At 47.7% G+C, this 24,741-nt stretch overlaps 1 protein-coding gene across 3 annotated transcripts in view; it reads right to left on the minus strand.

Moving 5' to 3' along the window:
- Positions 1-3,467: 3,467 nt before the first annotated feature.
- Positions 3,468-24,741, minus strand: part of AP2M1 (adaptor related protein complex 2 subunit mu 1) — a 35,776-nt gene continuing 14,502 nt past the window's right edge. For all 3 annotated transcript variants that reach the window (XM_073589261.1, XM_073589262.1, XM_073589263.1), the window contains exons 4-11: positions 23,223-23,305; positions 17,466-17,601; positions 17,245-17,386; positions 8,855-8,974; positions 8,378-8,513; positions 7,599-7,696; positions 4,791-4,902; positions 3,468-4,549 (exon numbers count right to left, since the gene is read on the minus strand). In XM_073589261.1, coding sequence (XP_073445362.1) covers positions 4,415-4,549; positions 4,791-4,902; positions 7,599-7,696; positions 8,378-8,513; positions 8,855-8,974; positions 17,245-17,386; positions 17,466-17,601; positions 23,223-23,305 — 962 coding nt within the window. In that variant the 3' untranslated portion in view covers positions 3,468-4,414. The remainder of the gene's footprint in view (positions 4,550-4,790; positions 4,903-7,598; positions 7,697-8,377; positions 8,514-8,854; positions 8,975-17,244; positions 17,387-17,465; positions 17,602-23,222; positions 23,306-24,741) is intronic.

Genomic DNA, 24,741 nt, shown 5'->3' on the forward strand with positions numbered 1-24,741 from the left:
ACTCACTTGTGGACGACTGCGAGCCTGGTGTGGCTGAAGGAAAGTAGGCGACCGCCTACTTTGGTCGGTGTCCACCGGATGCCGCAATAAGTCATTAGGTAGATTTATGAGATCTGGCTCCCCTAGATCCAGAAGCCCTAGGCCTGGGTTTCCAAGAGTGGTTAGGTCTGTATGAGACCTGGGAGCCTCTGTCTCCACGCAGGGACCGACCTGATCCGGAAGAGAAGGTAGAGGAGGGCCAACCGGAATTGTTGCGAAAAGATCAAAAACGCGTTGGCTGTTGACCGAATAGCCTTTTTCCCCCCGGTAGTATCAGAAATGAGCTGGTCCAGTTTCTCTCCAAAAAGACGACCAGTTTGAAAGGGGAGAGAGGTCAACGATCTTTTAGATGTGGCATCCGCCCGCCAATCGCAGAGCCATAGGGCTCTTCTGATGGAGATCGCATTAGCGGCAGTTTGAGCAGCGCAATTGGCGGCATCAAAAGAAGCGTCTACTACAAAGTCTGCCGCGTGACTTATCTGCCTGGCAACAGAGATTGCCTCCGGAGGAAGATTGGTGCCCTGGAAGGCATTAATCAAGACCTCTGCAAAAGCGGCCATTGCCTTAGTGACCCAAATAGCCGCGAAAGATGGAAAAAGCGCTGCTCCTGAAGCTTCAAAAACTGAACGGGCAAGGTAGTCAATTTGACGATCGGAGGGGTTTCCGACTGAGGAACCCTCCGAAACTGATAGGAGCGTCTTAGAAGCAAGACGCGATACAGGGGGGTCCACCGGAGGGGACTGTAACCAATCCTTCATAAGGTCTGGATCAAAAGGGTATTTAGCCCGAGTAGACTTTTGCCCTGTGAACCGCTTATGTGGACGATCCCTATGTTTCTGGACAATTTCCTTAAACTCCGGATGGCTGGTGAATAACCTGCGCACAAGCTTGGATTTCTTAAATGAAATAGGGTGTGCTGGAGCGGGAATGTTTTCCTCATCGAACTTCAGAATCCTGTTGACTGATTCTATAAGAGAATCAAGGGACTCTTGATCAGTTGGGGGATTCTGAGGAACCGATGTGTCAGATTCGAATTCAGAGTCGTGCTCGCTGTGAACCTCAGGAGAGGGAGAGCGAGACACAGGAGTCGCCGCTGCTGAAGCGCGAATGGGACGCGTCATGGGTCCTCTTTCTAGAGACCTGACCATCCCTTGAGCGAGTACGGCCCCTGCTGGTGGACGGTTCCCGGCCGCCAGAGTCCCCCTCGGGAGGTGAGGACGCTTTCTGACTTAAAGAGTCCTCCCGGAGGGAGAATATAGCCTGGGTCAGAGACTCCACAGATGGTGACAGGGACGCAGCCTACTCAGGAGTGTGCTTTATAGCAGCCCGTTTAGCCTCCTTAGATTGACATAGCGCTCCTGAAAGGGTTAACGGCAGTCTGTCTGCAGCTGCAGGGAATGTGCCGGGAAGGGGTTAAGCTTTAATCTGAGGGCAGATGCAGCTTACCCAGTCCTGTGCTGTGTCCCCCGGGAGGAATAGCGGTGGCCCTGCGGTGTCACCCAGTATCCGGCAGAATGCTCGCCTCACAGCTCGTGTCCAGAGCAGGCTGAGGTAAAAAGACATGGCCCCCGAGATTAGAATTGCGCGTCTCGTAAGGCAGGGTTCCCCAACTCCAGTCCTCAAGGCCCACCAACAGGTCATGTTTTCTGGATTTCCTTAGTATTGCCCAAAACAAGGGAAATCCTGAAAACATGACCTGTTGGTGGGCCTTGAGGACTGGAGTTGGGGAACTCTGTCGTAAGGGCGAGTGGGCCGGACATCAAGTCAGCGCTTCTCCCAGGGGCCAGGACCCGACCCCATTCCTCAACTCCAATGCTCAGCACTGTCCGGGCCATCCATGCAGGCTCCCATCCTCCTGGGCTGATGTAGCAGAGCTGGAGGAGTTTTTAAAGGGTCATGCGCAATCGATCCTCCCTATGGTAGGGGGATGGAGAGCTATGGAGCCGATTCAGGGCCTCCGGAAGCGCTGTCCAGTCTTCTCCATTCTGTGCGCCTGCCCTCGTATCCGTGGATTACCGGAACTTTTCCCCCGGCTGTAAGGATCATCGCCATTATTGCCAGAGGAACCCTCAGCCCCAAACGTCGCAGGAAAGCGTACGGGGAGGTATACTCCGCGTGCTTGCCTGTTGTTGGTTCGGAGGAGAGCGGGCCATAGAAAGGAACTGTCGCCCCCTTCACTCCGTTAATTAAAAAAAAATTTCCAGAAAATTCAAAAATAAAATAAAATCGGTGGGGTCTGACGCCAGACCCAAGTGCCTCCTACAGACACCAAGCATGAACTGGAGAAATCTCATCCAGCGAGAGGATGTGTACTGCAGGGGAGGAGTTAGCTTTTTTTCTGGTTTACTTAGTGTCCTCCTAGTGGCAAGCAGCATAACACCCACGGTCTCTGTGTCCCCCAATGAGGCGTAGGAGAAAAGTTTTTAACCATGTAAAATCTAGCAACTTTGAAATATACTTGTTTTGTCAGCCCTTAAAGCGGTGTGCTTCTTCTTGCCTATGAGTTCGAATTTGTGCAGGTTTTACAAGATACTCAACAGCGCTTGGAAGCACTGCCAAGAAGCTGCCCAACCTCAATGCAACTGTGCTCTGCCAATGTTGTATAGGCAACACTGCCTTTGATTGCAGCATTGAAGAGCACATAGTTTTGGCCATTTTCGCAACCATGCCATTAGTCCAAAACTGTCAAGCACATAAGAGTACCACTCCCAGCAAATAGGAAGGCAAGGAAGCTGGAGAGAGGATAAGACAACACCCTTATGTGTGACAATTTAACCCAAAAGGGGCATTCTCCAATCATCAATGCTTGTTGCTGCATACACAATGGTGCTCGTGTACTCAGGATGTAAATAGGATCAGATCAGCAAATATGGACACAGCCTAAAGTTGCATACTGTAGCCAAATGCTTTCAAATTGCAACAGTCTAAAGTTAGGCCCTTATTCATCAGGAATTGCATTTTACACATCAGTCTTGAGAAAGCATGTGATGCACACAATTCATTAAAATGCACACAATTCTTAATGAATCGAGTGTATTAAAAGTGACGTGCATCTTGCTACACATTTAACTGGAGTAACGTTTGTGGTGTAAGGTACACCACACACACACCTCATCATGAATTAGACGACCGGGTGTTGCTGGCTCTCAGTCCCTCCCCAACTCTGATCGCTTTGGCAAAGCAAGCCAAGACGCAAAGTTGTAGAGCTTTTGGAGTAACCTCGCATTATGCAAAGTGTTAATGCAGAAATCTGCAGTAACACTGATGAAGAGGGGCCACAGTTAATTTCTGCTGTACGTTATAATTAAAAGATGATGCAGGAAGATCTTTCGGGTTTTATATTTATGCCCTATTTGAGGAATTGCTGCAGAATAAGTTAATGTGGTACAATTGTTTAATGGCAATATTTGCATAAATAAATTAAAGGCTTCATTTTCTACACTGTTTATTAGGCTTATGGTTCGACCATCACAAAGAAAAAAACAGAGCAAATCACGGCACAAGGAGTACAGGGACATGAGAAAGGTCACAGGGCCACACAAATCACATCAGTGGTAGCTACAGGATCCCATCCTTGCCGCTTTAGAATTAGTCACTGCTCACTGGCAGTGATATGTTTTATTCTTTGCACTCCATGACAAATTCTGTGTGACGTTTATAACATGGTCTTTTCCTCCTCTTCACTGAGAAAAAAAATTAGGGAAAGGGTCCCCCCCAGGAGCATCAAATACCCCTTTCCCCTAGATTTGGTCATAAACATTGTAGACAATAACCCTCAAAACATAGCAGTAATCCCCCCTCCAAGTAGAGTGATCATTCTGCGATTCCCTATCCCATATATTGATGTCAGAACTCCGCATTGCCCTCTTGTTGTTGATCTGGCCTGCGACAGCGTTAATAGTTATTGACAAACAAATACTTGGACACAGTAAAAATGATGCTGCTAGCTACTGGTAAGAGGGATGTGATGGGAAGCGTGCAGGAAGCACTACACTATTCAGAAATACTATCTGCCAGCAATATCACAGACGGTATGGTGGTATACAAGGTCGGGGGCACCTGCATGTAAGAAGGGTTTTAATAAAACCACATAGCAGCAAGGTGGACAAGAAGATCCCTTAAATTGGAGATCTCTAAGTGTGGTTAACCTTTCCAAAGCTGAATCTGTGCAGAGCCTCCAGACTGAATGGGGTTAATGAGCCAAATGACTGTAATGGTCGGGCAGAAGAAGCAAGAAAGTAAGGAGCATTTTCCACTCTTCTGAGCCTGAGAGAAATGCCTCCCGTTTGTAACTTGGGGTCACCCCATCGGAATGTAGTGTGATGGGGCAGCATTAACCATGGAAGTGGCTCCCTCCTCTCTAAATATCGATGCATTAACAACGTGTCTCATAGATTCCACTGCGGCCAATGTATCGCACCCATTTTATCACATCATGGTCGCTGTAGTTCAGCTTAGGCTCAAACACTTTCAGGTAACGAACTTTCAGGCCAGACGGAGCAAAGGGGACCTAGGGAAAGTAAGAAACCAAAGTTAATCTGTTACAGAGACATTTGTGTACACTGACTGCAGTAAAAGATGCTTACCACTGTCATCATAGGACACATTGCTATGCCAAAAGTAAAACCAGTATCAATAGTAAGGAGATTCCAGCACTTTCATATAAAAAACACCCACCCATGCTGGTTAATACAGGCAACATCTTCACGTTCAGCTCACCCTGTCACCGGCCTACAAAGGTTCTGTCTTACCTCAAAGTTCATGGAAATAGGAGGACGTGCCCATTTCTTCTTGTCATTGGTCGGCAAGAGCTCAATCTCTGCACTAATCTGTGATTCCTTCATTCCAGCCATCCGTTTTATCCTAAGCGATAAGGCATCAGAAAATGGGTTACAACATACCATGCTCATCTACATCGGATCAGGATGCAAAGAGGACTCTTCCTAGGTTTTATTGCCCCCCTAAAATTTCTTACAAGTTTCTATAAAAGAAAAAAAAAGAAAAAGGAAAACCTGAAACAGAACATGGTCTGTTCATGCCACAGTTGCTGGGTAGGGAAGGATGCAAAAAAGAGTATACAGACATTACAGCAGAGGATCGCAGCTGCTGTGAGGCAAAACATTTCTTTGCCTGTTGAAAAAACGTCGGATTTGCCTCACACATAATCAGCCGTGATACCAGGCTGTCCGGTCTGTATCCTCTCTTGCTCCCCCTCCTGCCCAGGACATGTGGTATGATCAACAGCCGTGATACCAGGCTCTCTTGCTCCCCCATTCCTGCCCGTACGTGTGGTATGATCAGACCATGTCCCTGTACGGTCAAACTCAGACGTTATACAGTACACAGCAGGGGCACATTTATAAGATTATCTCAACAAAAATTATTACTCCAAGATCCATTGATTAAAAGGAACTTTATTTGTGGGACAACCCCTTTAACTGTGTCAGATAGTAGTAATGATAATGAGTAATGAAAAACACGGTTTGCTCTTTTGCTCTACGATGCAAGCTTTAAAATTAATGTTTTTTGTTCATGGGACAGCCCTTTAAATCTAGAAGAGCTGAAACATTACCTAAAAAGTCAAGGGGCCACATTATACTTGAAGTGGCTTAAAAAAAAAAAAAAAAAAAACATTTTGAGAAAGTTGACTTTTTTAAGTAGTAAAATGCCTTTTCATTTCCTTCCTCCTTAGATTAGGATGAATTCACACATCTACAGTTGGCAAAAGCATGCAGATTTATTTGAAATGTGGACTTTAGTTTTAATTTCCGTCAATTTGTGGACCAAACGTGCCAATACTGACAGGTCTGGAAAATGTCTGTCACATAGCGGATTTTCATGAACATAATGGACTTTGCAGAAATTTTACTTTAACCCCTTAATGACCGGAGTTATTAGATTTTTCGCTCCCCTTCTTTCCGGAGCCATAACTATTTTTCCGTCAATATGGCCACGTGAGGGCTTATTGTTTGCGGGACAAGTTGTACTTTTGAATGACACCATTGGTTTTACGATGTAGTGTACTCGAAAACGGGAAAAAAAATCCCAAGTGCCGTGAAATTGCAAAAAAAAGCGCAATCCCACAATTTTCTTTTTTGGGCTTTTTTACTAGGCTTGCTAAATGCTAAAACTGACCTACCATTATGATTCTCCAGGTCATTACGTGTTCATAGACACCAAACATGTCTAGGTTCTCATTTAGCTAAGTGGTGAAAATTTTTTCCAAAGTTTGCTTTAAAAAAAAAAAAAAAAAAAAAAAAAAAAAAAAAAGAGAGAAAAGTGCCATTTTCTAAGACCCGTAGAGTCTCCATTTTTCGTGATCTCAGGTCAGGTGGGGCTTATTTTTTGCGCGTCGAGCTGACGTTAATGATACCACTTTTGCAGATACATTTTGATCGCCCGTTATTGCATTTTAATGCAATGTCACAGCAACAACAACAAAAAAAAAAACAACCCGTTAATTCTGACGTTTTGATTTTTTTTTTTTCACGCTATGCGGTTTAGCATTCAGGTTAATCTTTTTTTTGATAGATCGGGCAATTGTGAACGCAGCGATAACAAATGTGTAGGCTTGATTTTTTATTGTTTTATTTTGATTTGGGCGAAAGGGGGGTGATTTAAACTTGTTTTTTTATTTTATATTTTTAATATTAAACACTTTCTTTTTTTACTTTTGGCATGCTTCAATAGCCTCCATAGGAGGCTAGAAGCTGCCATAGCACGATTGGCTCTGCTACATAGAGGTGATGCTCAGATCGCCTCAATGTAGTAGAATTACAGCATTGTTACGAGCGCCGACCACAGGGTGGCACTCATAGCAATCTGCCTTCAACAACCATAGAGGTCTCGAGGAGACCTCAGGTTGTTATGTTAAAGCGTCGCTGACCCCCGTTCACGTGACGGGGGTCAGCGATGTGCTAGTTTCCGGCCACGTCCCGGAAGTTCTAGTTTAATGCCCTCTGTCAGAGTTTGACAGTGGGATTTAACTAGTTAATAGGCGCGGGCAGATCGCGATTCTGCGCGCGCCTATTGCGGGCATTTGTCAGCTGTTTAAAACAGCTGAAATGTCGCGGATTTGAGGTTGGCTTACCACTGGAGCCCACCTCAAAGCGGGGGATACTGACCGCTGACTTACTATCCCGTCAGCGGTCAGTAAGGGGTTAAAGTCTTGTGGAATGAATTCTACTTATATCTAAAAGGGGTTGGCCACTAGAAAACATTGCCTGGCTAATATGTTTAAATGCTGGGGGTGTCACAGATCAATAGAAACAGGGCTCATGAGGCTGAACTCCCATTCCAGAGAATGGATCAGCGGTTAGTTATGTGTTCTACCCTCCATTTTAAATCACTTCTAAGGGTTTCTGTTCCCTGTTCTAGCAATCAGTGAAGGGGTGGGGAGGGGTGTTCTCAACATTTTAATGATAATTAACCATCTTTTGGAAAGGCGAGAAGTGTTTTTCAGGGCCAACCCTTTTTAAAAAGTTAACTACTTTAGGTCAACTGCAAAAATATAGGAGTACAAATGAAATATTTCATCTAAAACTATTCTATTCACTCACTTCCAGACGATGGCATTTTCACTGGCCTTGTATTTGGCTTTCCCCTTCATACAAATGACTTGCACCCCGCTTGTGTTGAGTGGTGTTGGGATTCGAACCTGTAGAGCAATGAGCCACTTAAGAATGTGCAAGATTATCAGCCAACGGAATATTTGGAAAGAAACCAAACCATGCATAGGTGAAATGGGAAAACTCAAGTGCTTTAAGTGTTGCGATTTCTGCTTGCTTCCTAACTACTTAGGGCTCATACTCACTTGCAAGAGACTCGCACGATTCTCGTGTGAGTCTCTCGCATGAAAACCTAGCACTGCCGCCAGCACTCGGTCCGGAGCAGGCGGCTGCATGTATTTAATAATCTTTATTTTTATATAGCGCTAACATTCCGCAGCACTTTACAGTTTGCACACATTATCACTGTCCCCGATAGGGAATTTAGATTGTGAGCCCCATCAGTAGGTCTTTGGAATGTGGGAGGAAACCGGAGTACACGGAGGAAACCCACGCAAACACGGGGAGAACATACAAACTCCTTGCAGATGTTGTCCTTGGTGGGATTTGAACTCAAGACTCCAGCGCTGCAAGGCTGCAGTGCTATCCACTGCGCCACCGTGCTTTAGATGCAGCCGCACACGCCGGTCCTAGTGCCGGTGGCAGTGCTAGGTTTTCATGCGAGAGACTCACATGAGAATCGTGCGGGTCTCTCGCAAGTGAGTATGAGCCCTTAAAACACACTTGCTCAAAGTTTTCCATAGTACTTAAGAAACCATAGAATATTGTACCTCAATTTTCTGAGCCAGCAGGGAAGGCTTAAAGTTGGATTTAATGACCACCTTCACCTCCAATTTAGTACGTCCCACCTCACGAACCAGTGGGATGACACGAAACGGAAGGATTATATCTTTTGTGGTTCGATATCTAAAACGTAAAATAAGATTTTCTGTTGAGAGAATACAGAAGACATATGCACCAAAATTCTGTTTTTTTTTTTGTTTTCTTTTCACATGACTAGCACCACATTATGTGACACTTTTTTCGGATATATGGCATGACCGAGCAGAAAAGCGGTCATTGCCACACACATGAAAATTATAGGCATATTACAAGACTGTATAGTATAAGTCTGCACTGTACGTTGTAGTAAACGTAACAGATGCTGCACGAATGGAAAGCTGGATAAAGAAATGATGCTGAACAGAGATCAACTCCGGGCCTTCCCAACAACAGAATGCGGTTAAGAGCAAGGAAACAAATCTTACCTCATCAGTTCAAACTCTCCATCGGGTGGAATAAAACTAATGCTGCGTTCTGAATCAAACTTGCTGAGCCGAACGCACTGGTGGAATGTACAGTCATCAATAGCAATGGATTGTTTCCCACTACAGGGGGAAAAAAAAAAAAAAAGCCACTTGTAAACATTAAAAAGTTTAAAATTTGTTTTCTGACCGATTTTTAGACACATCTACCTATATAAATGATTAATACATGTGAAACAATCCACCTCATTTATCAAAACTGTCCAAGTGAAAAGCTGTTCAAAAAAGCCCAGAGCGCAACTGACATTTCTTAACCCCTTCTCACAAAATGACAACTGTCCATTTGTAGGATTTCAGGTGATTTATCGCAATCCAATGCAGTTACATCAAAAAGAGATGGCACGGGCTCAGTTGTGCCCATGTGGTGTGCAAGCAGGAGATGGCTGCTGGTGTACAAGACCAAACCACCAAATCCCAGCACTTTAACCCCTCACATGCCAATGTCAGAAGTGACAAAGATAAAGTAAGGAGTTTGACAAAAGGAGATTACCATCCTATCGACACCCCCGGAGTGCAAAAGAGGGGGTGCCATGTCAACAGGAGGCCTGATAATTGCCCTTGACATTCCTCAGCCAGATACTGCCTGTGGCAGGGCTTGATAGACTATCAAACACTGTCATGTTGCATAAAAATGATAAACACACACCTCAAATAAAGGGAACGCATAAAATAACTCCAGTTATGAAGGAACACCGATTGTGAATCAATTTCTCCTACTGTTGTGCAAACAGAACAGACAACAGGTAGAAATGATAGGCAGTTCGAAAGACAACCCCTATAAAGGAGTAGTGGTTCTGCAGGGGGTGAACACAGACCATGTCGCTGTTCTCATTCATTTTGTCTGTTTTGGTCACTTTGCATTTTGTCATTGCTCTCCACCCTAGAGGTACTGTACAGTAGCATGAGGCAGTGTCTACAACCCGCAGACGTTGCTCAGGTAGTGCAGCTCATCCAGGATGGCAAATCAATGCAAGCTTTGGCAAGAAGGGTAGCTGCATCTGTCAGCACAGTGTCGAGAGCATGGTGCAAATACCAGAGGACAGGCCAGTACACCAGGAGACGACTATAGGAGGACAACAACCCAGTAGCAGGACCGCGACCTACTCCTTTGTGCTAGGAGGAACAGTGCCAGAGTCCTGCAAAATGACCTCCAGAAGGCCACTAACATGCTCGTGTCTGCTCAAACTGTCAGAAACAGACTCCATCAGAGGGGTATGAGGGCCCGATGTCCACAAGTGGGTGTTGCATTTACAGCCCAACACCGTGCAGGGAGATTTACAGATTTGAAATTGGCGCCCTGTGCTTTTAACAGATAATAGCAGGTTCACATTGAGCACATGAGAGTCGGGAGATGCTGTGGAGAATGTTCTGCTGCCTGCAACATCTTCCAGCATGACTGGTTTGGGAGTTGTCAGAAATGGTCTATGGGGACATTTCTTTGGAAGATCGCAGAGATCTTCATGTGCTAACCAGAGGTACCATGACGAGATTCTTAGACCATATGCAGTGGGCCCTGGGTTCCTTCTGATGCATGACAATGATAGGCCCTTCATGTGGCAGAAATGTGGCAGCAGTTTGTGCATAATGAAGGCATTAATGCTATGGACTGGCCTGCCCGTTCCCCAGACCTGAATCCAATCGAGCACATCATGTCTCAACAGGGCAGAGCAGTGCGCCTGCACAGGAGCCACGACAGGCAGCAAAAAAACAGGATTTTTAAGTTGCTTACCGTAAAATCTGTTTCTTGGAGCCTTCATTGGGGACACAGAGACCATGGGTGTATGCTGCTGCCACTAGGAGGCTGACACTATGCACAAAAAAGGTTAGCTCCTCCTCCGCAGTGTACACCCCACCGACCGGCAGGGAATTCCTCAGTTAGTGAGAAAGCAGTAGGAGAAGCAACAGAATAGATTGAAAAACAGAACAGACAACTCAACTGTAAATAACCAACAAACATAAGGACAGGAGTTGTAGAACTTGGGAGGGTGCTGTGTCCCCCAATGAAGGCTCCGAGAAACAGATTTTACGGTAAGCAACTTAAAAATCCTGTTTTCTCGTTCGCCTTATTGGGGGACACAGAGACCATGGGACGTCCCAAAGCAGTCCCTGGGGTGGGAAACAAACTTCCATCAGGCCAGCGGACTCACCACCGCCGCCTGCAGAATCCTTCTACCTAGGCTGGCGTCCGCCGAAGCGTAGGTGTGGACTCTGCAGCATTTCACAAACGTGTGAACCGATGAGCAGGATGCAGCTTTGCAAAGCTGCAGCACAGAAGCTCTGTGGCGTACCGCCCAGGAGGCACCCACTGCCCGAGTAGAGTGGGCCCTGATCCCGGAGGGGCTCCGCGACGCTTAACTCTGTAGGCTTCCAAAATTGCCGATTTGATCCAGCGAGCAACAGTGGCCTTTGACGCCGGGAGACCTTTCCGCGCCCCGTCTGGAATAATGAAAAGCGACTGTCTTTCGGAAGGGAGTCGTCCTAGACAGATAGACCCTTATCGCCCTAACCAGATCCAGCTTGTTGAAGGACCGCTCTCGGGAATGAGCGGGACTCGGACAGAAGGACGGCAGAACGATCTCCTCCTTGAGGTGAAACGAAGACACCACCTTCGGATGGAAAGAGGGCGGAGGCTGTAGAACCACCTTATCATGGTGAAGTACCAGGAAGGGAGATTGGCAAGAGCTGCCAATTCCGACACGCGCCGGACGGAAGTGATGGCCACCAGAAAGGCTACCTTCCAAGAAAGGAGAGAAAGGGAAATATCTCTGATAGGTTCAAAGGGAGGACCTTGCAGAACCCCTAGAACCAGATTAAGGTCCCATGGATCCACGGGCGCCCGGTACGGCAGAACCGTGTGAGCCACGCCCTGAAGAAAGGTCTTGACCTGAGGACAGGAAGCCAACGTCTTTTGAAACAAAATGTACAGTGCCGAAACCTGACCTTTCAAGGAACTGAGGGCAAGCCCCGCATCCAGTCCTGCCTGAAGAAACGCTAGGATTGAAGGGAGCGAAAAAGACATGGGCGCGAAGCCATAGGACTTACACCAAGTGAAATAGGCCTTCCAAGTACGGTAGTAGATCTTGGAAGAAGATGGCTTTCTGGCTCCGATCATGGCCTGAATTACTTGGTTGGAAAATCCTGCTTGTTTCAAAACCTCGGTCTCAACAGCAACGCCGTTAAAATGAGCGGCCGAGAATTGGGGTGGCAAATCGGACCTTGAGACAGCAGATCTGTTCTGTCTGGAAGCTTCCAGGGGGCGTCCGCGAGAAGGTTGACAATGTCCGCGAACCAAGACCTTCTGGGCCAATTCGGGGCAAGGAGAATGACTGGAATTCCTTCTGCCTTGATCTTCTTCAACAGCTTGGGCAGAAGAGGCAGGGGAGGGAACAGGTAGGGGAGTTCGAACTGCGACCAAGGAACGGCCAGAGTGTCGGCGCCCACTGCCAGAGTGTCTCGAGACCTGGAAACAAACTGTGGGACTTTCCTGTTGAGGCGAGACGCCAGGAGGTCTACGTCCGGGGTGCCCCACCGACGGAAGAGCAGAAGAAACACCTCCGGATGTAGGGACCACTCCCCCGCCGCGAGGCCCTCCCGGCAGAGAAAATCGGCGGCCCAGTTGTCTACGCCGGGAATGTGTACCGCGGAGATTGTCGGAACGGAGATCTCCGCCCAAAGAAGAATCTTGGACACCTCCGTCAGAGCTGAGACACTGTGTCCCCCCTTGGCGGTTGACATACGCCACCGCTGTGGCATTGTCTGTCTGAATCCGGACAGGCAGTCCCTTGAGGAGTTTCTCCCAGTGAACGAGAGCCAGATGGATCGCTCGAATCTCTAGGACGTTGATCGGCAGAGCTGAATCCCGATCCGACCATCGGCCCTGAACAGTGTGGTTGCGGAACACTGCCCCCCAGCCGAGGAGACTGGCATCTGCTGTTACTATCTGCCAGTGAATGGGAAGAAAGGAACGACCCGATAGAATGAGAGGCGACGTCAACCACCAGTTGAGGGACCGCTTGATCCGGTATGAAAGATGAACAGGGCAATCCAGGGACAGAGGCGATCTGTTCCACCTCGACAGAATGGCCTGCAGGAGAGGTCTGGCGTGAAATTGGACAAAGGGAACTGCCTCTATCGCCGCCACCATCTTTCCCAGGACCCTCATGGCTTTACGGAGGGACGGGAGTCGTGTGATCTGCAGCGATCGTACTTCCTGCTGCAGGGAGAGAATCTTCTCTTGTGGGAGAAAGACCCTTGACCGACGAGTGTCGAACCGTAGGCCGCCTAGAAAGACCAGAGGTTGGGTAGGAATCAGAGAGGACTTTTTCCTGTTGATGATCCACCCGAAATTGGAAAGAGTGTCCAGGACGATTGACAAACTTTGGTGAGCCTGTTGAAATGAGGGCGCTTTGATCAGAATATCGTCGAGGTACGGGAAAAGAACGAGACCTCTGACCTTCAATGAAGCCAACAACGCAGCCATGATCTTAGTGAAGACTCTGGGAGCGGTGGCAAGACCGAAGGGCAGTGCGACGAACTGGTAGTGGTGCTGCCGAATCGCGAGACGCAGTAACTTCTGATGTCCGGAGAAAATTGGAACATGTAAATAGGCATCTTGGATGTCTATTGAGCACATGAATTCCTGCTCCTCCATGGAAGCGATGACCGAGCGAAGCGACTCCATGCGGAAGTGTCGAAGGCGGGCCCTCTTGTTGAGCGGCTTGAGAACCAAGATGGGTCGAGCTGCGCCGTTTTTTTTTTTTTTCGGCACTACAAACAGGTTCGAATAGAACCTTGTGAAGCGCTCCGATTCGGGAAAGGGCACAATCACCCCGGAACTGAGGAGAGAGGCGATAGCCGTAGAGAACCCCGAGATCAAGGCTGGATCTTTTGGAGGCTGGGATTCGAAGAAACGATCCCGTGGAAGAGAGACGAACTCTATCTTGTATCCTGAGGATACGACCTCCCTGACCCAAGCTTCCTCTACGGAGGCCAGCCAAACGTCCCTGAAGGAAGCCGATCTCCCAATTGGAAGGACCCCTCGAGTGCCCGACGATAGTCATGCTGAAGTAGACCGTCCAGATCTAGATCTGGACGGTCTGCCCTGGGAAGAGTGGGATCACCAGGAAGGAGTGGGTCTGAAGGAAACTTTCTATCCTGGCGAGCCTGCGGTCTCTGTTGGCTGGAGTTGTCTGCCGTATTGAAACGGCGGAAAGCCCGAAAGGGTCGAAACTGACGCCTTAGTGGAGGACTGCGAGGCTTGGACTGAGGGAGGAGTGAACTCGTACCTCCAGAGGCGTCCTTAATAATCTGGTACGATTGGGACCCAAAGAGGCGCACCCCCTGAAAAGGCAGGTTAGTGAGGGACTTTTTAGAAGACAAGTCCGCTTGCCAGGCCTTTAGCCAAATTGTACGTCGAATTGCAACTACGTTGCTTGACTCCTGAACTGCGCAGGATGCGGCATCCAAGGAAGCGGAAAGAAGATAGACCCCCGCATGGAAGATCTGATTGGCGAGATCTGCCAAACGCTCCGGTTGCGCTTTATCCAAGATGCCCTGACGAAGGTAGTCTGCCCACGTGGCTATGGCCTTTGCTGCCCAGGAAGAAGCCAAGCTTGGACATACAGCCGCTGAAGCCGCTTCGAAGGCAGACTTCGCCAGGGATTCTATAATCCTGTCATTAGAATCCTTTAGGGACGCCACACCTGAAAGCGGGAGAACCGTATTATTGGAAAGCCTGGACACGGGCGGATCCACCGAGGGAGAAGCAGACCAGTTGTCCGTGAGCTCCTTAGCGAATGGATAGAGTACGCCGAGACGCTTTCCTCTTTGAAAGCGTCTGGTCGGATCCTCTCTTTCCCTGGTAAAAATCTTTCCAAACTCGGAATGGAAAGGAAATACCCTGGAGGGAGTTTCTGCCCGTCTGAACGAAACCTCCTGATCTGAGGATTTCGCAGGGGAGTCAGCAATATCGAAGGTATGATGGATCGCTGCAGTGAGGTTCTGCACTGTGACCTTCATGTTTGCATCCTGGTCTGAATCCAGCTCTAAAATCCCCTCAGATGACCTGTCCGAAAGCGCTTCACCTGACTCGGGAGAGGAGGCCCGAGTGGGAGGCTGCTGAGAAGGGCTATGCGGTGAGATGGGGCGAGGAGAGGATTCCGGCTGAGTCTTTTGCGACTAACGCTGGCTGACTCAGATGGAATAACTTGGGACCTGCTTGGCCCTGCCGAAGAGTCCAGGGGCAACGTATCCAGAACGGTCACCAGGGACTGAGACACCTTGGTGAGGTCTGCCACTGATTGAGATAGAGAGGAGGCCCAGCCAGGCGTGGGGGGGGTTCACCCTCACCTGGGGCAGTAGATGGCCCCTGGACGGCGTCAGGCTGAAGTTAGACATAGTGAAAAGCTGAGGTAGTGCCGGAAGGTTGGGGGACAGAGGGCGGAGAAGGGTCAGTCTGCAGTGCAGAGCTACTCACGGTCCGGTGTCCCCAGAAGCGATGCTCTGCGACCTGTCAGTGGATGCGGGTCAGAGCGAAATCCGGCCGACAGACCACCTGAGCGAAAAACCAGCTGGCAGATGGTGATATCCGGTGACGAGCTGGTGTCCGGCTGACAGGCTGGGAAAATGGCGCCTGCCTGAGAAAGAGCGCGCGTCCAGGAGAGGAGGGAGGGCGGAGCACACCACAGGGTTAAAACTCTCTGCCCTCTGGCCAATAGCAGGCTGGGCAGGTGAAGGACAGGCGGTGGGAGGGCCTGGGAAGAGCGGGAGAGAAGCCCGCTTAGAAGAAAGGGGCGGGGGGCGTGGCCGCGATGCTGCGGTAGGCCCGAACTAAAGCCGGGGCCTAAATTAGTTGCGGCGGCCGCCTGTCAGCAAGGGGTCGGCGCGGAGGTCGGAAAAAGGACGCCGCCGCCGCCGAAAGCCGCGTCCAAGGGAAGAAGGAGAGGAAGAGGCCCTGTACTCCCTGTCCCCAGAAAGGAGGGAGGGAAGGGGGGAACGCGGGGGCCAGCAATATGGAGCATGGTGTGCCTATGGGCGTAGGGCGACTGCGAGCGACCGCAGCGCCCGCTCCCTGTGCCATTGAAGAGGCGCACCCCCTGTCCGTCGGGAATGGGCAGCCAGGTAAATAAAAATAAAAAATCCATACTCACCCATCCCCGATCCGTTACCTGGGACTGAAGAACTCCTGCGTCTCATCCAACCGACAGGCTCTGGTAGGCGAGTGGGAGGGAGACTGGCGACAAGGACCCCTGGAGTCGCTGGCACGTCTTGGTGTCGGCGTCCGTCTGGCTGGTCCTGCCGCGGAGAACTGCAAGGATACGGGGTGGCAGTACACGCCGTACTCGCAGACTCAATGTGGGAGTACAGATGTGACTTTTCACTCTGTATCCCTCCGTAGAACCTGTAAAGGAACGACGCACGACGAGGTAGATATGGGTCTAATGAAAGACCCGTGTCCACCTCCTACTGACACTAAGCTAAACTGAGGAATTCCCTGCCGGTCGGTGGGGTGTACACTGCGGAGGAGGAGCTAACCTTTTTTGTGCATAGTGTCAGCCTCCTAGTGGCAGCAGCATACACCCATGGTCTCTGTGTCCCCCAATAAGGCGAACGAGAAAAGAGGACGTCACAGTTAGAAGATGGGAGGCGCCGGACAAAACACCCATCGGACCAAGACCGGACCGCCCCCCGGTGAGCATAATACAACTCATTTTTCTTATCTTTCAGGTTACATCGGGGGCTTAGCCCCTGATGGCGGTGCCAGCAGCTGATACTCGAAAAATGGGGTGACAGATTCCCTTTTATCCAGGTCTGGGAGGAGATCCCTCAGGAGAACATCTGCTGCCTTATCAAAGGCCATACCCTGTCATTGTAAGGAGGTCATACAGGCACGTGGAGGCCACACACACTACAGAGCATCATATCCTGGTCTTGAGGCATTTCTAATGAAGTTGGATCAGGCTGTAATTTGACTTTCCACTTTGATTTTGAGTATGATTCCAAATGTGGACCTCTATGTGATATCAATTTTGATTTACATTGACCATTTTTATGTTTTATCTTTCTCAACGCATTCCACTATGAATAAAGCTTTGTAACTGGAATATTTCAGTGATATTTAGGACATATACACACACACAGGCCAAAACTGACTGATGGCAAAGGGTTGAACTGCTCTTATAATAGGAACTGTGCTGCAATTAGTTGCTGTGAGAAACAGTTTTTCGGTTAGATTGCCTTTATAAATCTGTGATTGGGTTTGCAAAGATGGTGATGAAATGCATCTGGTGCACATAGGAATCCTAGAAAGAAGTATAGTGGTTCCCTACACTTACGTTTTGCCGGTCTCATCAGCTGTTCCTTTGCCTTGTTTCTCAATTACAATCTTATCATTCATTCCAAACTTGCATTCAGGCATACCGCTCAAGTAGCTCTTCATAACCACCCGCCCAGACACATGAGCACTGAGTACCTGTCCTGTAGAAGAAAATATCAGTCAGTTTGGAGCCACAAGTAGTCCTTACAAACCCACAACTCTGCACCTCACTGTACTTACCTTGAGGGGACATTAGTAGGTTAACGCTCTCTAAAACATCCAAGAACAGCTCATTTCGACGATACTTGATCCCTTCACGTCTCCAGCCAATCTGACCAGTCACTTGGCTGGTGATCTGAGACTGCTCCTCCTTGGTCTGACAGAACACAGGAGAAAAAAAAAAAAAAAATTACAATGTTATCTGGAAATTCCTAGAGTGAATATCTCTTAACAGAAAAGAGAACTTGGGAATTCTTTGGTATCATGTACAAAACTAACATGGACGGTTCTTAGTGGAAAAAGTGAGTACTATGTGAGGATAAGATTAGAGGGGTATTCCCATGTCAGCTCATCATAGCATTTCACAGGAAAATTACCATATTCTGCAACAGTCTGCATATTAGCGCTTCAGAAAGGAAGAGGACTAGAACTCTAGCGCCACCTATTGAAAGTAGCAATCCTAAAAGTCAATATCAACAATTGAATAAACCTTGCAAGATGACATAGGATAAAAGCCAAACCAGAATTTCAATTTGCAGACACTGTTTCGGGGTGTTGCCCCTTTTGTCAGTGCAAAGTATGAGTTTTGGCTATGTTATAGGCTTAAAACTGGGATAAGGGGTAACGTTTCTCCTTGTGGAGAGTGACATGACAGGCCTACCATGTCAAAGTGAGTAGTCTTAGGCTGTGTGCCCAAGATGCGTTTTTGTAAGCGTTTCCGCAGCGTTTGAGCCAGATCAGACGCTGCAGAAACGCTTAAAAGATGCATCCAATTAATTAGCATGCGTTTTTGGGTTTTTGTGCCAATGCATGCGTTTTTTAACCGCTCAGGAATCGCTTAGCGGCTAAAAACGCAGCATGCTCATTAATTCCTGCATTGCTGAGCGTTTTTAGCCATCCCCAATGATCCCAGAAATCGCGTGTCAAAAAACGCGTCAAAAACCGCGCGGAAAAAGACGCGCGATTTCTGGGAAGGGGAGCGTTTAAAAACGCTAGCGTGGGCACATAGCCTTATGCCATTCGTGCTTTTCTGGGAAATCAAATATGCAAATTGCCCAAGTCATATGGCAAATCTCGTTAAAGGGTTGATATTGACTTAGGATTACCACTTCCAATAGGTGGCACTAGAGTTCTGGTCCTCTTCCTCTCTGAAGAGACAATTTACATATTTAAAATGGTTGTCCCACAAAGTTCATTTTAAATCAGTAGATCTTGGAATAACAACGTTCCACAATTGGATGTTTAAACATAATGTTCCTGCAACATATTTAGGGATCAGTACTGCACTCTTTTTTCTCAGGCCTAAATTCATTAATTTCATCCTTTATATGGGGGGGGGGGGGGGGGGGAGACTAGACCTAAACTCAAATTGTCTACCTTACATAGGTTTAAAAGGTTGGGCGAGATTTCTTTTTATATTACCGTATATTTCGGACTATAAGACGCACTAGACCATAAGACGCACCCCAATTTTCATTAGGAAATTAGGGGAAAAAAAAAAAAAGTATGTGTCAAATGGGGGGTCCGTCTTACAGTCCGAATTCAGCTTACCTGGGAAGGGATCCGGCACAGGTGGAGAAGTAGTCACAGGGGTCATTCAGTGGTCCAGGCTCATGCGGTGGCGGCTCTGTGCTGGGGCAGGGGCAGCTGTGCTGGGGCAGGTGGGCTCTGCGGTGGTGGCAGCGGCTCCGCCGTCATTTCTTCGCAGCCCGGAGGCCCCCCGCACTTCCTTTGCTGGCCGCCACCATGTTGCGGTGGCTTCGGGAGCATGGATGCCGGAAAGATGGTCGCCGGTCCGGGGACGGCGCATGCGCGGGATCAGATCTCGTCCCGAGATCTCGGGGGACGATATTCAAATCTCGGCAACGAGATCTCGGGACGAGATCTGAAGCTGCGCATGCGCCGTCCCCGGACCGGCGGCCATCTTCCCGGCGTCCATGCTCCCGGAGGCCACCGCAACATGGCGGCGGCCAGCAAGGGAAGTGCGGGGGGCCTCCGGGCTGCGAAGAAATGCCGGCGGAGCCGCCGCCCCTGCACCGGAGCACAGCCCGCTGCCACCACGGCACCGCAGAGCCCCGCCCGCTGCCACCAGCCAGAAGGTTAGTACCGTGTATTGCGACCATAAGACGCACCCCCACTTTCCCCCAAAATTTTGGGGGAAAAAAAGTGCGTCTTATGGTCGGAAAAATACGGTACTTGGCTGGGAAAGTCAGAGTCCTGAGTAGATGCATGCCCAATAATTATTTGCCTAAAGGGCCTGTCACACTAAGCGATATCGCTAGCAATATCGCTATAACGTCACTGGTTTTGTGAAGTTATAGCGATATTGCTATGTGTGATACTTACCTCCGACCGGCTCCCCTACTGATTATCGCTGATCGCGCAAGAACGTCCTGGACCGTTTCTCGTCGGCCGCTTCCTGCTGGGCTTCCTCTGGCGCCGACGAGCGATGTGTGGACGCGGGCGGGAGGACGTCAGGATCGCCTCGTCTGACAGGTAAGTAACGACCCCCGACATGTCGCTGGAGAGATCTGCCCGTGTGGCAGCTCACTAGCGACTACTTAGCGATGCACCAGCGATCCTGACTGGGTCATAACGCTGGTGCATCGCTAAGTGTGAGAGTACCTTAACTCGGAGAGCCATCTGGCTCAGGCTGCAGGGGTTTTTAGAAGTAGACAAACCTAATGTCTCTGGATTATTACCCTTACTCCAGTTGGCAAGGTCAGTCTGGAGACAACTTAAACGAGTGGTTCGCTTTATTGACGCTATAACTGAAATGCCATTATGGAACAATTCCTATTTCCCGATGCTATTAAACCACCCGTCCACTCAATTCTGGATCTCATATAATGTTTCCTCAATTAATGATTTATATGATCACAATGTCCTAATGTCTTTTGAGCAAATTAAACACGGTGTCCCGAGGTCCCAATTTTTTTTCGATACCTACAGCTTAGATCAGCAATTCAATCACACTTACGTAATAGAAATACGACCCAAGCAATATCATCCTTTCCTTTGATAGGGATTCTCAATTCACAAGGCCCCCAGGGTCTTACTTCTACCTTTTATACTTATATGTTGTCCGCGGGCTCTGACTCTGCTTTATCGTCAGTAAAGGATAGGTGGAGGTCTGTAGTTCCAGATATCCAAAATGAAGATTGGGAGGAGATGCTTGGTTCTCCAACCGGGGTGTCTCCATCAGCCAATAATAAAATGACTCAATTGTATATAGTACACCAGTCATATCTGATCCCACTACGGCTATTTAGGATGGGGTGGTCCCAATTCTCAGAATGTTTAAGATGTCATACAATGGATGCGGATTTTATACATATGTACATATATGTACACAAGTATATATGAATATATATCTATCTATATCTCCCTCTCTATCTACACTCACTGGCCACTTTATTAGGTACACCTGTCCAACTGTGTGTTAAGACTTAATTTCTAATCAGCCAATCACATGGCGGCAACTCAGTGCATTTAGGCATGTAGACATGGTCAAGACAATCTCCTGCAGTTCAAACCGAGCATCAGTATGGGGAAGAAAGGTGATTTGAGTGCCTTTGAACGTGGCATGATTGTTGGTGCCAGAAGGGCTGGTCTGAGAATTTCAGAAACTGCTGATCTACTGGGATTTTCACGCACAACCATCTCTAGGGTTTACAGAGAATGGTCCGAAAAAGAAAAAAAATCCAGTGAGCGGCAGTTCTGTGGCCGGAAATGCCATGTTGATGCCAGAGGTCAGAGGAGAATGGGCAGACTGGTTCGAGCTGATAGAAAGGCAACAGTGACTCAAATTGCCACCCGTTACAACCAAGGTAGGCAGAAGAGCATCTCTGAACGCACAGTGCGTCGAACTTTGAGGCAGATGGGCTACAGCAGCAGAAGACCACACTGGGTACCACTCCTCTCAGCTAAGAACAGGAAACTGAGGCTACAATTTGCACAAGCTCATCGAAATTGGACAGTAGAAGATTGGAAAAACGTTGCCTGGTCTGATGAGTCTCGATTTCTGCTGCGACATTCGGATGGTAGGGTCAGAATTTGGCGTAAACAACATGAAAGCATGGATCCATCCTGCCTTGTATCAACGGTTCAGGCTGGTGGTGGTGGTGTCATGGTGTGGGGAATTTTTTCTGGGAACTCTTTGGGCCCCTTGGTACCAATTGAGCATCGTTGCAACGCCACAGCCTACCTGAGTATTGTTGCTGACCATGTCCATCCCTTTATGACCACAATGTACCCAACATCTGATGGCTACTTTCAGCAGGATAATGCGCCATGTCATAAAGCTCGAATCATCTCAGATTGGTTTCTTGAACATGACAATGAGTTTACTGTACTCAAATGGCCTCCTCAGTCACCAGATCTCAATCCAATAGAGCATCTTTGGGATGTGGTGGAACGGGAGATTCGCATCAGGGATGTGCAGCCGACAAATCTGCGCCAACTGTGTGATGCCATCATGTCAATATGGTCCAAAATCTCTGAGGAATGCTTCCAGCACCTTGTTGAATCTCTGCCACGAAGAATTGAGGCAGTTCTGAAGGCAAAAGGGGGTCCAACCCCTTACTAGCATGGTGTACCTAATAAAGTGGCCAGTGAGTGTATATATCTATCACACATTACAGCACACAAATTCTCTTTGGAGAGTAAAACATTTAAAAAAAAAAAAAAAAACCAAGGAGAAATGTTTATCTCACAAAACAATCAGCTGTGCTCTCTATATACTCTTGTCTTTTCCCCCTGCTCAGATGTAGCATGATCAGACTATGATCCTGTATGGTAAGACACAGCCATTACACAGTACACAGCAGGGGCACATTTATAATATTATCGCAGCACAAATTAAAAAAAAAAAAAAAAAAAAAAAGTGGAAACTATTCCAAGATGTATTGATTAAAATCAACTTTATAATTTGCTTTGTTTGTGGAAAACCCCTTTAATTTCCCAAAGGAGCATGCATGGCATATATGTTTTTTTCACTTTGATATGCCTGACAGGTCTCCACAAGGAGAAACGTTACCCCTTAGATCCTAGCTAAAGCCCATAACTGCAGAAAGTGCCAAGCAAGCAGCGACCAGTTTGCATGGTGAAAGTGTCTGAGGTGGGTCTCCCACAATTCAACATTTATGACAAATCTAGTAAACTCCCTTACTTTTACAAAGCCAGTTTTCCACATACAAATTAGAAGCCTCCAGAAAATAACCAGCATTTTTCCCATTCATTCCTACCTGATGCTACATGTCCAGCCACATGAAGCAGAGGAGAAGCAGCACGTTAGGCAAACGTGGGAAGAACGGACAAGCAGGTCAGGAAACGTAGGGATAAAAACAAGAAAAGTCAAGTTAAGGTCTAGGGTTGCAGCTAAAAGGCAGGCAAGAGCAGTTAGTACATCAAACTACAAAACCCAGAACAAAAAGCAGACACCAGCAGCACCAAGACCCTGATAGATTGAAATACACATAAAAAAGGGAAATAAGAACAAGACGTTACTGGTAGATCATTGCTATACATATGCTGATGACCTATTCTTCTCTACAGGTCTGGAAGGCCATTTTGTACTTTGTTTAAAATGAACAATATTTTAGAGAGGAGGGTGGACGAAGAGAGAGAAAACAATATTCTGTTTAACAATTATAGATTTGTTTGTGGTAAAACAAACAAAAAAAAAAAAAAACACCTCAAACAGATGCAACCTAGCTTGTATCTTTTCACCTCTACACATCTGTTTACATCCCTCCAAAAAAGCAGCAAATTTGTTACCTGACTTTTAATCCCTTGCTGAGTAATGAAGGTTTTCAATGCTCCAGTTTCAGAGTTCTGTGGGTAGCCAAAATCCAGGATTTCTATTACAAAAAAAAAAAAAATCAAAAATGGCAAGTTTCCTACTTAACCAGTTCAGTACTGGGCCATTTACCCCCTTATTTCCGACCAATTTCATGTTTTATCGTACATGCAGTGACAGAATTTTCTATATACTGAATTCACAATGCTTGCTCAGCATTGTGTATACAGTGTTCAGGAAGGCAAACATTAACAAATGATGTTTGACCTCTCTGTGGAGAGTCTGGCCTTGTCTGACACCAGGACTGTGGAGTCAGTCTGTATAAAATGTACGGATTCAGGGTAGAGAAAAAAAAAAAAATTTGTATAAATTGGGTACAGTAGTATAATGCAGTAAAGTGCTGTGAATGTTTTCATAATAGAACGTTATTACGAAGATATTGGGGTGATGTAATAACTATTAGAACGGATAATTGGGATACCAACTGAATGTAGTCCGGAGTTGTGGATGAGGAGATGTGGGTTTATTATGATAGATTTCTCTGGGAAGTTCTAATTATGGCTAGGAAAGCAATACGGTTGAGGTGGATTGGGGGGGGGGAAATTAGTGAACAATATAATACCATATGAGAACGTTAATTAGTGGAGAGGCAAGGGTAGGTAAGACAAGAAAAAACGCCAGTAACCCACCAATAAATACAGGTGCACAGTGGACCATGGATGCCAGGTATATACGGCTTAAGGCCCCATCACACACAGCGATTTTGTGACGCCACAGCGATCTCGCCAGCGACATCGCTGTGTGTGACGGATCAGCGACCGCCCCCCCGCCAGGTATCGCTGATCGTGCACCATCGTCCTGGGCCATTTTTTTATCATTGCTCTCCCGCTGGCAAGCACGCATCGCTACGTGTGGCAGCGGGAGCCAACGATCAGCGAGGCTCCCAGAGCTCCAAGTAGTTGCTGGGAGCTGGTATCTAAGGTAAATATCGGGTTACTAAGCGGCCTGCGTCACTTAGTTACCCGATGTGTACCTTAGAAACCTGCGTGCTCACAGCTCCTGGCGCGAGCACGCAAGTTTCTAAGGTACACATGGGGTAACTAAGCGCCGCTTAGTAACCCGATATTTACCTTAGATACCAGCGTCCTCACTGGTGCTGATCGCTGGTGAAGCTGTTTGGCAGCTCACCAGTGATCATGTAGCGATGCACCAGCGATCCTGACAAGGTCGTATCGTTGTCGGGATCGCTGGTGCATCTTTAAGTGTAACGGGGCCTTTAGTTGTATACAACAAAGGTAAATATAGATGGTAAGCAGCCCATTACATAATCAATTAAGACCAATAAGGGTACGCAATAGCTACAGATTCGCAGTAGATAACACGTCAGACTAAATTCAAGATGCATCTCTATATATAAAAGTGTGTGTGTGTGTGTGTGTGTGTGTGTGTGTGTGTGTGTGTGTGTGTGTGTGTGTGTGTGTGTGTGTGTGTGTGTGT

The sequence above is a fragment of the Dendrobates tinctorius genome, unplaced genomic scaffold, assembly GCF_039654945.1.
Source record: "Dendrobates tinctorius isolate UK_male_01 unplaced genomic scaffold, ASM3965494v1 ptg000107l, whole genome shotgun sequence".
NCBI classification, from domain to species: domain Eukaryota; kingdom Metazoa; phylum Chordata; class Amphibia; order Anura; family Dendrobatidae; genus Dendrobates; species Dendrobates tinctorius.